Source organism: Scyliorhinus torazame, chromosome 4, assembly GCF_047496885.1.
Source record: "Scyliorhinus torazame isolate Kashiwa2021f chromosome 4, sScyTor2.1, whole genome shotgun sequence".
NCBI lineage: Eukaryota > Metazoa > Chordata > Chondrichthyes > Carcharhiniformes > Scyliorhinidae > Scyliorhinus > Scyliorhinus torazame.
This window is the reverse complement of record NC_092710.1, coordinates 189,645,412-189,663,444: the sequence shown is the minus strand read 5'-3', so window position 1 is coordinate 189,663,444 and position 18,033 is coordinate 189,645,412. Positions and strand designations below refer to the sequence as shown.

General features: G+C 44.8%; 1 protein-coding gene across 1 annotated transcript in view; it reads right to left on the bottom strand.

Moving 5' to 3' along the window:
• ift172 (intraflagellar transport 172) overlaps window positions 1–18,033 on the bottom strand; it is a 211,697-nt gene that overhangs the window by 133,982 nt on the left and 59,682 nt on the right. The window contains exons 15-18 of the mRNA XM_072499027.1: window positions 5,923–6,035; window positions 5,168–5,335; window positions 4,038–4,174; window positions 2,451–2,558 (exon numbers count right to left, since the gene is read on the bottom strand). Of these exons, the coding sequence (XP_072355128.1) occupies window positions 2,451–2,558; window positions 4,038–4,174; window positions 5,168–5,335; window positions 5,923–6,035 (526 nt within the window). The remainder of the gene's footprint in view (window positions 1–2,450; window positions 2,559–4,037; window positions 4,175–5,167; window positions 5,336–5,922; window positions 6,036–18,033) is intronic.

Genomic DNA, 18,033 nt, shown 5'->3' with positions numbered 1-18,033 from the left:
GATGGTAGACAGCCTTTGGGCAGTCAGGAGGCGAGTTACTAATCACAGAATTCCCAGCCTCTTGAGCTGGTCTTGTGGCCACAGTATTTATTTGGTCAGTACAGTTTGCTTTCTGGTCAAAGGTACCCGCAGAATGTTGAGAGTGAGGGATTCCTTGATGGCAATGACATTGAATGTAAAGGGGAGATGGTTGGATTCCCTCTTTTTGGAGATGGTCATTGCCTTGCATTTGTGTGGCACAAATATTACTTGTTACTGTAAGAAGCCAAGAAACAGTGAGGATTTTCAACCAACCAGATTGAAGAATCCTACCGAGTACTGCAACACAGAGTACAAACCAGAAAGCATAGAATAGGAAATATTAATTAGATTTAAATTATGTACAGAAAGTAAAATATAGATGGAATTAAGGAAGAGAGATAAAAGACACAGGGCTGGATTCTCCGTTCCTGCATCTAAGTGCTGACGCCAACAGAGGATCCGTGGTGTTTCACGACGGAACAATCGGCGCCACACCTTTGCCAATTCAGCTACCGGTGAGGGACTAGCACCGACACCGCGTGAAACACCCATGGAATGCACGGAAAGCAGTGGGAGAATCGCCGGGTCAGTGCTGGATATGCACAGGGCTGACAAGTTGCAACCCAGTGTACGCCTACACCCCGCACATATGCACCGATCGCGCCGAAAAAGATGGCGCCGGTTGTGCTGGGCCGCGTACCCTGTCCATCCCGACCCCACAGCCCACCTCCTAGCCACTCCCACTACTCCGCCCAGCCCTGGCACAAGCCCCCTCGGCCAGCTGCACAGCTCTCGGCGGAATATGGTGGTGCTGGACACTGTCCGCACGTCCTCTCTCTCCTCAGTCGCCACGCCAGGCTCACGACCACTGAACTCATGACCGTGACCCCCGCCGTTGGGAACTCGGCCCATCGGAAGTGGAGCATCACGGGTGGTTCCACTAAGGATAGTCAAATGGGTTGGCGACTGCGCGTGGCACGCGTTTCGATGTTGCCGATTTGGAAGGGTCAGAGCATCACAACCCAGCGTCAAACCGGCGCCTGCCCCGGCATCAGTAGCCATTCTCCGCCCGATCGCCGTTCCCGATTTCGGCATTGAGCAACGAAGAATCGCGCCCATAATTTTTTGTAAACGTCGCCAACACAAATTTTCTTCTGAGAGAACAAGACTCCACACTAAAGTAATTTTTCAGTACCAGAAACTTGTTCAGCAGTAATGATCATATAAAATGCTGTTAAAGCTCATTTATTCCTGGATGCACCAGCCCTAACATTGTCAGCCATTTTTAAGGCAGAATAAGTGGCCAGGTATCCCAAATTGACTATGTGGCAGTCATTTCAATGCTGAATTTACTGCTGAGGACTGCAGAGTACACCCGATAGAGGAATGGAGTACCTCTGGCAGCAATTTATGGTTTGCTGTGTTTATTGTGTATGTGTGGACAACAGTTGTGGGTGCCCAATTTGCTCCGTAATCATGGTTAATTCCAATAGTGTCACTGTTATAGCAAAATTAGAGCAAATATCTACTGTTGGCTTGAGACATGGGAAGATTTTGTTAGTATACCAAGTAGACTTTTGGTAACACGCCTAGAAGGTCAGCAGCAAATCATGCCTGATAATTGTTAGCTACTGGGTTTTTCCCTCTCTAGCGCAACCGAATAAAGTGAATTGAAATTTCATTTTACAACATGGATCGAGTAAATTTTCAAATGTTTACGTTATCAAGTAAAAGAGTTGTTTTCCTCGGAATCATAAGAATACAATTTCTTGATTATTTTGAATACAGTAATTCATATTATGCCTTGTACATTTTGATGTGTTAATTTCAATTTGTCATTTCAAGAAGGAGATCAGAACACATTTGAATGCAGATAATTTATTTGTTGAATGCAAACAGTCTACTTGTATAATAAAGGCAATGGAATATGAAGCTCCCTACTTAACTCAGCTGTTGAGAAGCTGAGGAATGTAGATCAAATCTGCTAGCATTATCTAATCCTAGTTGTGGTTGCAGCAGAAAAAGAATCATAATTTGACTTGGCAACCTGGGTGGGGCAATAGGGGGGGAAAAAAAAAAAATCGGCAGTGTTTTTTACTTCTAATCACCATCAAGTAGTCCTTGCTGGATGTTCACATGTGTGCACGTCTGATGGCATATTAGGTTTGACAGTGATGCCTCCTCTGGCAAGGTCACACAGCCTCCACACACTCGCCATCTAGGCTCATACTTGCAAGGCCTTTTAGGTGAGGCACCCAAGGGTCTTGTGAACCTCCATCTATTCATGCAAATTTTATACCCTATTCTGTCATGTTATAGGAGTAAAAGGGCAGCGGTGCCCAAAGTCACAAGAATGTAATTCTTAATGGATCAGACCACCCATTTACTTCTTCTTTGGTTTCCCTAATAGTACAGCTACCTATTATTACCTCTCTGCAATATGTAACTGCTGGGCTTCCAGTGAAAGTTTGCTTAATGTTTTCCACATGGCTTCAGTCTCTGATGACATTTCCAATGTTTCTAGGAAGGCAGTAGCTCTGAAAAAAAAAAATAACACTTATACTCAGTACACTTATTTTGTTTTTATTTACAGGTCTGGTCAATCACTACTAATTGTTCTGGTTTCTGCACATTTCCTGCTGAACTCTCTGCCACTTTTTTCACCCATGTCTGCTATCATTACAACAACCATTGCCTCTTGTGTCCTCTTCCAATATCCCTGACTTTAGCCTGAAGAATTGCACGGTCTGCATGCCAGAAGGCTTCAAACTCAGTTCTTGAAGCTTCTTATTCCTTCGGCATCAATTCTTGATTCACATTAAAGGTTGTACCTAAATTCACCAATCAGGGAACAGCCTTTTCTAATCCCCCAAGCCTAAGAATATTCAAAACCTAAGGTTGAAATTTTGCGCTTCAGTTATGTGTGCAAAGGAGAGGGTATCCACAGACTAAGTCAAAGGATCTTGCCTCTTGAACATCTGCTCTAGAGGAGAGCATGCTTCCAGAACAGAGGGTAAACTCAGCCAATGCACATCACAGAATCACACTTCACATAATGTAACCAGTACCTATCAAGTATTTATATCAGTTTATCATAAACTATACATCATACTTAAATGTAGGGCATTTAAGCCAATGAACATAATAACTGAGCAACAACAAGGTTAATGAAACTTTTGATTAAGCTTACAATTCTGCCTTCTGATCTTTTTCTTTGAATGTCTTCATAAGAAAAGAAACCCCAGACCAAAGTTTTAATTCTTTTACTATTTGCTTGAAAACAATGTTAAATATTTAATATTTTGTTTGCATAAACAAATTGTGCATTATGCCTACATAATAAATTGTGTGAGATGGGGGCATAGTGGCAACACTGCCGACTAATCCAGAGGACCCGGCACATGATTTGGGGCCGTGGGCAGCTGGTGGAATTTGAATTCAATAAATCTGAAAATAAAGCTAGTCTCGATAACTGCGACCACGATGACCATCACTGATAGTTGCAAAAGCCCACCTGGCCTAAATGCAATTCCAGATCCGCAGCATATAGGCTTGACTGGGCAAGGGTGGCAGCCTTCCTTCCCTAAAGGACGTTAGTGAACCAGACGGGTTTTTGCAACTATCGATGATTGTCATCGTGGTCGCAGCTATCAATGTTAACTCTTAACGGTCCTCTGAAATGGCCCAGCAAGCTACTCAATTCAAGGCCAATTAGGGATGGGCAACAATACTGACCCAGCCAGCCATCCTATGAAAGAAGTAAAAATAAATTTTGCGACTATTAAAATAGTTTGGTGCAAAAGATGCAAATCAAAGCAGATTTTCTTTTCCGACATTGCATTTGATATTATTTACTTGTTGCTGCAGAATGCTGTGCAAATCTCACATCAGAGATCAATTTATTTTGATCCGAATGTAATCAGAGGGAGCTGAAGTTGTAGATTTTTTTAAAATCCAAAACTCAGAAGGCCGAATTCCAACACCAAATAACTGAAACATGAATGCTTTGTACCAACCTGTTGTAATCCCCGTCATCAATTGCTGTGCCAAATTCAATCAGCCCTTCATCCAGAGTGTAAGAAATAGTATTCACTCCTTCAGTGACGATGACTTCTGTTTTGCCATTACTCCGCTCTAGATCTACAATATCACCCTGTACAGAAAGGAATGAAAAATAAAATCGTAAACCAAAGTAACATTTTAAAATATAGTAAGGACAATAGATCAAGCAAATAATTTCTCAGGGCAGCACAGTGGTGCAGTGGGTTAGCCCTGTTGCCTCACGGCGCCGAGGTCCCAGGTTCGATCCCGGCTCTGGGTCACTGTCCGTGTGGAGTTTGTTCATTCTCTCTGTGTCTGCGTGGGTTTCGCCCCCACAACCCAAAGATGTGCAGGGTAGGTGGATTGGCCACGCTTAATTGCCCCTTAATTGGAAAAAATGAATTGGGCACTCTAACTTTATTTTAAAAATAATAATTTCTCTCTGCCGGTCTCTGTCTCCTCTCCCGTCTCTCTCTCTGTCTCCATCCCAATGTCCCAATTTAAGGTATTGTTGAATTTGAGATCTCAAAACAAACCATTTGAAATGTCAACACCTTCAAGAAATGTAATTTCAAGTGGTTAGATATTGCTCATGAACAACGAGAATAAATAAATCATGCTATAAGCTCATTTCATTTCTGATCTGCCAAAGATTTATCTGGTGAACCATAACTTTTGGGCTCCAGCAGAAATTGGCTTTGCAGATGTTGCAGTTCAATTGCAAATGCTGCCAATATCATAATGCAAGATGTAACACGAAATTAAGCATGGTGCTTACAGGACTTCGAGCTTTTGTTTTGATCTTCTCCCAGTTCAATTCTACAAAATATACATATCGATAAATTTTATTCACTGTAAAAATTTAACCAGATTAAAGCCAAAACATTTTGATATTTAAGCATGAATAAAACAATTTGATTTGATTTACTAGTCTGGAGGGATTACTTTCTTTTTTCTTTAAACAACAAAACAAGGTCAACCATAAAATGGGCTGTTTATATTTTGTAAAGTTGACAGTGCAATCTGATATTGGATCACACTCATTATGTTAACAGTATAAGCATTACTCAATTTTTTTGATACATTGTCATTTATTTTTCCTTACCTTAAGTGGAAACATTGTAACCCGCTCTGGAGCATCAATATTGTACCAAACACAAAGATTGCCACGATTTTGGGCCACAGCTACATCACTGCCAGGCACCCATTGAACATAGGTGCAATAATTCAGGATAGTCGTCTTTGTGTTGTCTTCTATATCGAACAGGTGCAACTGCAGCATAGAAACATTATTATTCCAGGAGCAGAATGGTTTTTATTCCCAAAACTATGTTTTGAAAAAGTATTTAAGGTGACAGTTTTAAAGCTTGCAGTTTTTGTTTTGATTTAATAAAGTGCAGATTCAGATGGCATTTAAATTACTCCCTGAACTTTTTTCAATTTTGAGAACTTTTTGGGATATACTAATCTAAGGAACGCCTGTTAACTTGACTCTGATTGCAAAGCATCACTTCAGTGTCAAGACCCACTGTCACATTTATATTTCAGTCAGTTCTTTCCAATGCATTACCAAAGATCTGAAACACCAGATTGCGGTTCTGCCAACACCACATTGTCAATTTAATATAATTAATTTCTGGGGACCATGTTTCCCTCATGACAGACCCAGCAGAGTGCCAAGACAATCGACCCAAGTTTGACCATGCACTATTCTTTATTCATACCAGCTATAGTTTAACTAAGCTGACGATTCTTAAAATGTTACAGAATCTGGATAAGTGATACCTGCTGTATCAGTATTTGAAACATGGAGACATTATCCCATTTTGTATATTCCACAATAAAATTTAAAAAACTTACACCAAGTTTTTTGTCCCTGAAAAGCAACTTGTGTCCAGTTTCATTCAGCTCCAACCAGTCAATCTTTGTGTCATGACCTATGGCAGCCAGGTTATAACCAGACAACAAATCCACTGGGAAGAGAAAAAACACAATGTTATTTTTAAAACTTTCTGCTCCTCCAGGTTATTTCAGCGTCTGATTGATTTCTTCCATACATTTTTCATCCTTAAGGACGGTAGAATTGAAATGCTATAACACTTAAAAACTGCAACATCATCCTTTCCTCAGTGATGGAACATTTGTTTTACATTGTCTCTCTTTTGTATTCAGCAACTGTAGAGAATGGCTGAACTTTCTTATAAGTTCAGAAAGACTGAACTAGCAATTACAATGGAACATTAATCGGCTTCAGATTAGGTATAAATGTTGAGTGGGTCTCGCCCCCACAACCTCAAGATGTGCAGGTTCGGTGGACTGACCACACTAAATTGCCCCTTAATTGGAAAAAAATAATTGGGTACTCTAAATTTATGGGAAAAAAGGTTATAAACGTGGCAACCTAGACAAATTAGCTTTGTAAGTAATTGATATTATTTAGCCAGGTTTAGGTACACCCACTGTGCTGTTAGGGAGTTCCAGAATGTTGCACCAGCGACAGTGAAGGAACGACAATATATTTCCAAGTCAGGGTGGTAAGTGACTTAGAGGGGAACCTACAGGTGGTGGTGTTCCCAGGTATCTGCTGCTCTTGTCCTTCAAGAGGTAGTGGTTGTGGGATTGGACGGTGCTGTCTAAGGAACCTTGATGAGTTATTGCAGTGTGTCTTGTGGATGGTACACACGGCTGCCACTGTTCGTCGGTGGTAGAGGGATTGAATGTTTGTGGAAGGGGGAGCAATCAAGCGGCCTGCTTTGTCCTGGATGGTGTCGAGTTTCTTGACTGTTGTTGGAGCTGCACTCATCCAGGCAAGTGGAGATTATTCCATTACACTCCTGACTTGTAGATGGTGGAGAGGCTTTGGGTGGTCAGTACGAGAGTTACTCACCTTAGGATTCCTAACCTTTGACCTGCCCTGGTAGCCACAGTATTAAAATGGCTAGTTCAGTTCAGTTTCTGTTTAATGATAATCCCAGGATGCTGATTGTAGGGGTATTCAGCGATAGTAACACGTATCAAGGGGCGGTGGTTAGATCCTCTCTTGTAGGAGATGGTCATTGCCTGGCACTTGTGTGCTGCAAATGTAATTTGCCACTTATCAGCCCATGTCTGGATATTGTCCAGATCTTGCTGCTTTTGGGCATCGACTGCTTTATTATCGGAGGAGTTATGAATGGTGCTGAATATTATGCAGTCATCTGCAAACATCCCCACTTCTGATCTTATGCTGGAAAGGAGGTCATTGATGAAACAGCTGAAGATGGTTGGGCGCAGGACACTACCCTGAGGAACTCCTGCAGTAATGGCCTGGAGCTGAGATACTGGACCTCCAACCACCACAACCATCTTCCTTTGTGCCCGGTATGACTCCAACCAAAGGAGAGTTTTCCCCTTTTCCCATTGACTCAACTTTAGCTGGAGCCCCTTGATGCCATACTCGGCCAAATGCTGCGTATTGGCTGAAGACTGACACGTGTAATGCTGGGGACCTCTGGTGGAGACTGAGATGGATCATCCACTTGGCACTTCAGCCCGAGGATTATTGCAAATGCCTCAGCTTTGTCTTTTGCACATATGTGTTGGGCTCCTCCATCGTTAAGGATGGGGAAATTTGTGGAGGTTCCTCCTCCAGTGAGTCGTTTAATTGTCCACCACCATTCACAGCTGGATGTGGCAGGACTACAGAGCTTAGATCTGATGCGTTTGTTGTGCAATCACTTTGCTATGTCTAATACCCGCTGCTAATGCTGTTTGGCACATAAGTAGTCCTGTGTTGTAGCTTCATCAGATTGACACTTCATTTTTCAGTATGTCTGATGTTGCTCCCGGCATACTCTCCTGCAGTCTTCATTGAATCAGGGTTGATCCCCTGGCTTGGTGGTAATGGTAGAGTGGGGGATATGCTGGTCCATGAGGTTGCAGATTGTGGTTGAATACAATTCTGCTGCTGCTGATGGCCCACATTACCTCATGGACGTCCAGTCTGGAGTTACTAGATCTGTTCCAAGTCTATCCCATTTAGCTTGGTGGCAGTGCCACACAACACGATGGAGGGTATCCCCAATGTCAAGACTGGACTTTGACGGCACATTACTTCCTGGTTTGCTTTTTGTGATTGGTTGCTTACCCTGCTTAATGACATTGCTGTTGTTTGATGCCTGGAGATCCCTTTAACCTGGTACCAGGTTCAAATTAATGTCAGGAAAGGTGAAATCCACACCGTAGAGATTTCTATGTATTTCTGGGCCACTTAACAGTAACGAGTGTCATCACTTCCCTGCTGACCATAAAATTGAGACCAATGTCTTATGGTTCCTTCAGTACTCTACTTGTCGGATTACAGTCTAAATCAAATAACCTGTGTACATCTACTTTAACCAGCCCCCTCATCATTTTGAAGGCATTGAATTGTGATTTGGTTTCCCCATTCTATAATGTACATCAGTTGTAAAAAGCCTTCCTTGAACCTTTTGCTGCAGTTATAGAGGACAGCTTTATTGGTGAAGAAGTTTTTTGTTTTGAATCTATTCAAAATCACAGTATAACTGTGGTGTTATCCTGATAAGCGATTAATTTTAAACAATTGTTTGAGAACTCCACATTGTCTACTCACACCACTCCAAAAATAGTTTCCAATGCCATTTTGGTGCTGATAAATAAGTCATTCACCTTTGCTTTCATCAAATTCCTACAGCGCCACTTGGCCCATCAGGTCTGAACCGACTCGCCGAAAGAGCACTCCACCCAGGCCCAATCCCCCGCAACCCCACCTAACTTTGTAATACATATCTTTGTAACACTAAGGGGAAATTTAGCATGGCCAATCCACCTAACCCACACATCATTGGACTGTGGGAGGAAACTGGAGCGCCCGGAGAAAACCCACATGGACACTGGGTGAGCGTGCAAACTCCACACTGTCACCCAAAACAGGAATTGAATCCGGGTACCTGGCGCTATGAGGCAGCAATGCTAACCACTGTGCCACCCTTTCCGGAAGTGTTTTCCATCAGTATGTTGTGGAATAGAATAACTGCACAAAGTATTCCAATAAGCCTTATTAATGAGTTGTATTATGTTAAAATAGCTGGTCATATCTTCAAGATGGACTTTGCAATACATCATTTGTATAGCTGATACTATACAAAGAACAAAGAAAAGTACAGCACTGGAACAGGCCTTTCGGCCCTCCAAGCCTGTGCCGATCATGATGCCCCAACTAAAAAAAACCTTCTGCCCATATTTGGCACGCTTTTTTCTCCCTATTCATGTACCAATCCATATGTCTCATAAATGTTGCTAAGGTGCCTGCTTCCACCAATCCTCTGGCAGCACGTTCCAGGCACCCAACACCCTCGGTGTGAAAAACTTACCCTGCACATCTCCCTTAAACTTTCCCCCTCATTGAACCTGTGCTCCCTTGTAATTGACACTTCATGGGGAGAAGGTGGCATAGTGGTTTTGTCGCTGGACTAGTAATCCAGAGACCCAAGATGATGATCTGGGTTAGAATCCTCCCACAGCAGGTAATCGAATTTAAGCTCAATAAAATATCTGTAATTAAAAGTGTAACCATTGTCGATTGTTGTTAAAAATCCATCTGGTTCACAAATATCCATTAGGGTAGGAAATCTGCCATCCTTACATAGTTTAGCCTACATGTGACTCCAGACCCACAGCAATGTGGTCGTCTGTGAAGTGTCGTATTCAACCTCTACGAAAACACAAAAAAAGGAATAAAACCGGGCAGGCCCCCCCCAGCATCGAACCAGGCACCAGAAACGACAATGACAAACCCAGCCCTGTCGACCCTGCAAAGTCCTCCTTACTAACTTAATGTGCACCGAATTGCTTTCATTTTTGGTAAATTTTACAGAGAGTAAAATAAAGTTTTCACTTGTATTGTTACACGAGGGTGATATCAGGAAATTGGATCCAGAAATGAGACCCCAATGGAGCAGGCAACTTACGGGTTAAACAGAGACAGAGAAAAAAAAAAGTGCTAGCACAGAGTCAGAGGGATTACCGCACACCTGGCCGAGTTACATTGTCCCAGTCAGATTTAAATTGTTGGTGGGAATATGCATGATACCCCAGATCCATTGTCCTTCGGGGCCATCAATCTGGAAACCCAAGAGATCCTCTGTTTGAGAGGCTGGGTGGAGCTGAGAGAGGGAAGGAATGCTGTTTTGAACAGTTGCAGGGAAAAGGCTTTGGAAATCGACTGAGAAGGTCAAGAAAATTGCCGCTAAGGCAGGCTTTGGATAAGTGTTCAGAACGAATGCGCCTACCAGAAGAAAAATTGCTTTGTAAATGCAAGTATTGCCTTTGATTGCTCGTGAAAGTGGCGTGAGAGCTCATGTTCTGTTAGTGTTGTTTAATGAGAACTAGTGTGTTAAGGTTAAGGAACTGCAATTAATCTGTTATTTTGAGGGTTGAAGTTTAAATGTTGTTTTCTTTTCTTTTAATAAAGTTGTTTATAAAATGACCACGCCCTATTTCTTACATTGTCACTCATCACTCCTGGAACTAGAGTCTGGTTTCGGGAATCGATCTTTCCAAACCGCCTTAAACTTTAAAAAGTTATGGCTCTGGTTCAGCCTCTTAGCAACTGTTGAGAGTAACAGTATACACATTGGAAGCTGAAATATCATAAACACTTTAAAAATTCTATTAAAACAAGCTAATTCTCATAGAAATATTTGATATTGCACAAATAGAAAATCAAATTTTCAGGGCCAGAGAGGTTCTTCAGCAATATTGGATTTCGTATTCAGCTGGCTAAAAATCCCAGTGACACCTCACTAACAAGGCATAGTTTTTTTGTGACGTTTAGCAGTAATATCACGGCGCGAAAGGGAAAGTTCTCAACAGTTTGGTGATTTCTGTAGGGACTTTTATCAGCTGTGGAGGAGCTGGGAATCACTAGCAAGAAAGTGTGCAAGTGCAGACACCAGAATTAGATATCAGCTACATTGTTAAATTGATGGTAAATGTTGACAGTTTCACCATCACTTTTCTGGGCCTTTTTTTTATTTTACCAAAGCTAGTATACAACATTGATTAAACATAACTTTTAAAAGTTAAAACGGGTTGAATGGTTATAAATGGAGGTATAGTCTGTCAAATATTCCACAGAGCATGGATCTCATTCTTCCAGGATGAGAGGGTTTTCCTATGACGGGGAGACTAAGTAAATTGGGCCTACACTCTTTTGTGTAGTTTAGAAGAAACATAAAATTCTAATTGGGCTTGACAGGGTAGACACAGAGGTTGCTTCCCCTAACTGGGGAATTAAGAGCATTGAGGGGGGGCACAGTGTCAGGATAACGGACTGCTCATTTGGGACTGAGAGGAGGATAAAGTTCTTCACTCAAAAGGTTGTGAATCTTTAGAATTACTAACCTCAAGAGGATTGAGGGAGTCACATTGTTGAATATACATAAAACCGAGACAGATAGATTTTTAGTCTCTTGGGGAACCAAGGATTATGGGGAACAGGTGGAAAAGTGGATGTAAGGCTGAAAATCTGCCATAATCGAATTAAATTGGACAGCAGGTTCAATGGGCCGAGTGGTCCACTCCTGCTCCCATTTTATTATTCAAACATGGATATATCTGTAGAGGGGTCGCAGAACAGAGCTGGAAACTGTGGGATGGAAAGTGAGGCTAGTTCAGTTTTACCTTAAGTCTGGTTCAGGAAGACAATTTAATTTCTTTAACTTGCACTTGGTTGATTGTCTCTCTCAGAAACTAATACTGCTGGGTAGAATCTATGGTAGAGAAAAAGCTAGTTTTAAGGGATTTAGATTTCTACTGGTAAGTATTAGAAATAAGGCACAGTTATAAATGTGTTTAATTTAATCTTTCTGTGCTTGGAAGAGGATTAATGCTGGACAAAGGTGCTTTGTAGGTGTGAGGGTTGGTTAAGTTTTAAATATGGGCTGGATTCTGTGCCTCGCAACGCCAGAAATTCGAATTGCGATCGGCTTTAGAATCGGCTGTCCGTCCAATCATGCCTGGTGCCGATTCAGGCGCCATGCTCCAGTCCCTTCCTTGTGGCAAAAACGAGGTTTGCACCTTGTACCAGCAGGGGCATGCAGAACAAGCATGTGCATGCATCTACGTGTATTTGCCGGATTGGATCCAGCATGCATCACCCCACCACGATGCTCACTCCCTCTCAGGCGGAGGTCACACGAGTCCAATTCATTACAGGTATTTACAAAACAGGGACTTGGGCACCATGTCTGCTGAGGAGGAGAGCGAATGTAAGCAAAGTTTTCAAAAGTGTTAAAAATTCCCAAAGGACACATGCACAGTGGCCTTTGGCACCTTCCCTGACACACTGCCCTCTCAGCGTAGAGGCCTCACTAGTGTCACTATCAGCTAGCCCAGTCCTCAGGACCACCAGCTGTCTCTAAGCCCTGCCTGCCCACTGGACCCCTGTTCCACCCATCTTCCCCCAGTAAGGTTGTCACAACCTGTGTTACACAATCAGGACCCACATCACACAGCAGCTAAGCTCTCAGCAGGCGCACACTTCCCACTCTCGGCCCTATCGGTAGAACCTGCCCACACACAAGACTCTAAGCATGGAAGCTATTGGTGGCAGTTTCCATTGCACAACCAGGTGCCACCCTGCTGGGGGATAACACATAGCCCACCCAATGAGGATACCCATAATAAGCCGCACTGGGGAATTAGGAAAGGGGCCACAGCGCCGATTGCTGACATAGGTTGCGGCAGCTACCGGTACCCCTTTTGCCAGGGACAGTTGTTGAGGATAGAGGATCCCCCACATCACAGGCTCGATGTCATTCACTGATGGGACAGGGGTGCAGTGGGGAAGGCAACTTATCAGGGGAATGGCTGAGGAGTGTGGGTGGCATTGTGAGGGGGGAGGTGTAAGGGTGGAGCTGAAGAGCAGCCCAGGGTCACCATGTAACTTGTGTGATTGGGATGGGCAAGGGAATACTCACCTTGCTAACATGTTTTCTCTTTTCCCCTCTGCAGCGAATGAATTTCAGAGTGCAGCCAGCAATGCTTGCTATCTACCTGGCCGCAGCTGCCGTTAAGGACACATGGAGGCTGGAGGCAAAGGGCCTGCACAAGAGGAGACTGCCCCAGAACAGCAGGAGCCAGCCGGAGAGGCTAGAGTGCCAGCCGTCCAACAGGCCGAGGGGGAGGTACGAAGGAGCCTCCGCATCAGAGCACGTGTATACCATCACCGCCCGTCCTTCGAGGAGCTGCTGGATCGTTTATGCCACCAAACACCAGCTAACCAGGGAGACCATGCGCCACAAGTACTTGGCACCATGAAGGTATGAAGGACACCCGCTCCTGGGGACCTATCTGTGTTCACTGACATCGGCAGACAGGGTGGCCTATGCGCCGATAAACCAGTCTGGAACAGGCACACCAGCATGCCCAGGCAGCAGGATTTGCCTCCATAGCTGGCATGTCCCAGCTCCACACGAACACCAGCGGGCGCCCTTCATCAATCAGAAGAGGTTCCACTCCACGAATGTGCAGTTGGTGTGTGACCACCAGCTGCACATCATGCACGTCTGCGCCTTTTACCCAGGCAGCATGCACGCCTCATACAGCCACGCGGACTAGTCAGTTACTGGCACCTTTGAGGTGCTCCATCGGGTCAGGGGTTCGCTCTTGGGCGATAAGGGGTGCCCGGGGGCCCCAGACCTCGGGATGCTCCGTGGCCACCGGCTACTCCATGGGACTGAGATGAGGCCAGAGTGAGCTCCAGGGGCTCCACTTGGTGCTGCCTGTCCTGGAGGCCCACCCTCATCTGAACTAGCATTCAAAACCCTCAAACATTGAGCACGGAGAATGGGCCACGTCCCTCAGCAAGTGAGCTCTGTCCCTCATTGCCTCAGTCATGTCCCTCTGGCACTGTGCAATAGCCCGCTGGGACTGTGCCACATCCCTCTGTGACTGGCCCAGGTCAATCAGCGCCCGGCCAATGCTCTCAATGCCCTCAGCCATGACCTTTTCTGAATGGGCCAAGCTCTGGAGAGCAGCAGCAATGTCCATGTGGGCCTGGTACATGTCTGCCTGTGACTGAGCTCCCCTGTCCTGAGCCTCATCCAATGACCCACGATGACCAACAATATACCCCAAGCCTTGGACATCTTGACCCAGCGTCTTGACTCTGGCGTCTTGTCCCAGGCCTGCCACTGCAGACGCCACCCGTTCAATGTTGACCTGGGTACCACGCATTGTCGGCACAATCTCCCGCATCTGAAGGCAGTTCAACCCTTCCAGCTGCATCTACAGGTGCTGGAAAGTTGCTGACCCTCCCATCTTGTAGATCCTGGCTCTGCATCTGTATCTCCACCAGTGATGGGATCATTACTTTCCAGAAATGCGATACCTGTCCAGACGGCAGCTGCTTCCTGGGATCGAGCAGCCCTCCAATTGTCCACTCCCTTGTGTGTCCCTACCTCTACCTGGTGTGCTGCAGCATTAGTGATGTATGCAGCACATGGTGACCCAGGAGCTTCTCCACTAAAATGCCCCACTGAAGTGATATCCTCTGCGATGGTGGAGGGTGCAGGTGACAGCAGTGATGAGAAGTCGGTGCCTTCCCCAGATCTTGGGAAGAGTCGTCTGTGGCCTCACTTGCTAAAGGGACATCATTTTGCATTCGGAATTCACTTGATTGTCGCATGCCGACCTCCGCATCTGAGATGGCCCTCTCCTGAAGTTCGGCAGCTAGCTGCAGCAGTACCTTGCCGGCTAACTCCAGTGCCCTCTTCTTGGTCATGCCCCCTCCGGTCTTCTCCTGCTCCCAGCAATTGTGAGCTGCGTTTTTCTAGGGGGCACAAAGGACATAGTGAGACACATGGAAGCGAGTTTCACGGGGAATCTGTAGCTGGTGACATGTGTGTGCAAGGCACCTGACCAAGAGAACAATACAGGGTTTGGGGTTTGGTGTAGGGTGGGATGTAAGGGAGATGAGGCAGGTGCGTTTTCAATCGGCCTTGAGGGGAGTGGGGGGTGATATGAGGATTGAGGGACAGGAGTGATGCTAGGAAAACACAGGTAGTGACTTACCCAAACTGCCCTAAGAAGATCATTAATCATTTTGCTGCATTGCATGCTGGTTTGCCTGGTGAGGCTTGCAGCACTTACTGCCTCAGCCATCTCCACCCAGGCCTAGTTCACAATGGCGGGCTGGAGCCTCCTGCCTACCCTGAGGAAGGGGGTGTCCTGCCTCTCGTCCACTGTATCCTGCATTCTGTCGTGGTCTTGGTCCAGGAACCTAGGGGCTGGTCTTCGCCCTGCCATCTTCTTGGCTGGAATGAGAGTGTGTGTGGACTGCTTAAAAGCAACTCTAGCTTGCTGACGATACGACCACAGTGGGCCGGATCTCGAATAACGACGAGTCAGAATACAGAAGGGAGATAGAGAACCTAGTGGAGTAGTGAAGTGACAACAATCTCTCCCTCAATGCCAACAAAACTAAAGAGTTGGTCATTGACTTCAGGAAGCAAAGTATTGTACACACCCCTGTCAGCATCAATGGGGCCGAGGTGGAGATGGTTCCTAGGGGTACACATCTCCAAAAATCTGTCCTGGTCCGCCCATGTCGACGCTACTACCAAGAAAGCACAACAGCGCCAATACTCCCTCAGGAAACTAAGGAAATTCGGCATGTCCATATTAATTCTTACCAACTTTTACAGATGCACCATAGAAAGCATCCTATCTGGCTGCATCACAGCCTGGTATGGCAACTGCTCGGCCCAGGACCGCAAGAAACTTCAGAGAGTCGTGAACACAGCCCAGTCCATAACACAAACCTGCCTCCCATCCATTGACTCCATCTGCACCTCCCGCTGCCTGGGGAAAGCAGGCAGCATAATCAAAGACCCCTCCCATCTGGCTTACTCACTCTTCCAACTTCTTCCATCGGGCAGGAGGCACAGAAGTCTGAGAACACGCATAAACAGACTCAAAAACAGCTTCTTCTCCGCTGTTACAGACTCCTAAACGACCCTCTTGTGGACTGACCTGATTAACATTACACCCCTGTATGCTTCATCCGATGACGGTGTTTATGTAGTTATATTGTGTACCTTGTGTTGCCCTATTATTTATTTTCTTTTATTTCCTTTTCTTTTCATGTACTTAATGATCTGGTGAGCTGCTCGCAGAAAAATCCTTTTCACTGTAACTCGGTAAACGTGACAATAAGCAAATCCAATCAAGCTCTCCAGCACCAATTCCAGCCCCAGTGAATGACTTCAGCGGGAATGGAAATTTCTCTGGGTTCATGTGGGTAGTGTGCTGGCCCATTAGCACGTCCTGAATTGCTCCTCAAATAGCACCCTCAATGGGAATGCGAACCGCATGCAATTCAGTCCTGGCGTCAACACTTAGTCTCTCAAATGGAGAATCTTAGCCTGTGTTTCTATTTTGCATAGAGAAATCTATGGTGTGAAGAATAAATAAACCAGCAGTGGTTGCTTAGTAACTGGGGCCTCGTAAGGTAATGAGGCGTTGAAACTTTAGTTAAGCTAATGTGTTTGCAGCTGGAGATTGTTAGCGAGCTCTGCTAGAAGCAGTTGGTTTAAAAGGCAGGAGAGGAAATATCTTTCTCAGCTTTGACAGAAGAAAAGAAATACCACAAAGTAATGGTTAAGAAAAGAAGTGCAGAGAGCTGAAGAGCAGCTAGTTCAGGAAACTAGAGGAATGAAGAGAAGTTTCCAAGAAGTCTGAAGTTAAAGGTACTGGAACAGAGCACTGTTCAGTAAAGACAGACAGAGCTGGGAAGAAGACTGAGACACCGAAAATATATCTGAAGTAATTTTCAGGACTGTGAAAATTTACTACAGCCTGTGGAACACGTGTTGAAATAACGATGGAAATCTGTGGCTTAAGGCAAAGGAAACCTAAAAAGGGGATGGTGTAAAATGCTCAACTGGATTTGATGTTAAAAGTGGAGCCGAATCTTGCGTTCAAGGAATTGTTTTTTAGCACTGCTACCTCACGGCACCAAGGACCCGGGTTCAATCCCGACCCCGGGTCATTGTCCATGTGGAGTTTGCACATTATCCCCATCTCAGCATGGATCTCACCCCTACAACCCAAAAGATGTGCAGGAGTCATGCTAAATTGCCCCTTAATTGGGAAAAAAAAGAAAGAATTGGATACTCTAAATTTTTTTTTTTAAAGGAATTATTTGTAAACCTGGACTGGATTTCAAAATGCAAACGATGAAGGGAAAGCATTATTGAGAGAATATTTTAAAGCATGTTTTTGGAAGTAGAGTTTGGAAATACAGGTTCATAGCTCCTTGAAGGTGGAGTCGCAGGTGGACAGGGTGGTGAAGAAGGCATTCGGCATGCTTGGTTTCATTGGTCAGAACATTGAATATAGGAGTTGGGACGTCTTGTTGAAGTTGTACAAGACATTGGTACGGCCACACTTGGAATACTGTGTGCAGTTCTGGTCACCCTATTATAGAAAGGATATTATTAAACTAGAAAGAGTGCAGAAAAGATTTACTAGGATGTTGCCGGGACTTGATGGTTTGAGTTATAAGGAGAGGCTGGATAGACTGGGACTTTTTTCCCTGGAGCGTAGGAGGCTTAGGGGTGATCTTATAGAGGTCTATAAAATAATGAGGGGCATAGATAAGGTAGATAGTCAACATCTTTTCCCAAAGGTAGGGGAGTCTAAAACTAGAGGGCATAGGTTTAAGGTGAGAGGGGAGAGATTCAGAAGGGCCCAGAGGGGCAATTTCTTCACTCAGAGGGTAGTGAGTGTCTGGAATGGGCTGCCAGAGGTAGTAGTAGAAGCGGGTACAATTGTGTCTTTCAAAAAGCATTTAGATGGTTACATGGGTAAGATGGGTATAGAGGGTTATGGGCCAAGTGCGGGCAACTGGGACTAGCTTAATGGTAAAAAACTGGGCGGCATGGACTGGTTGGGCCGAAGGGCCTG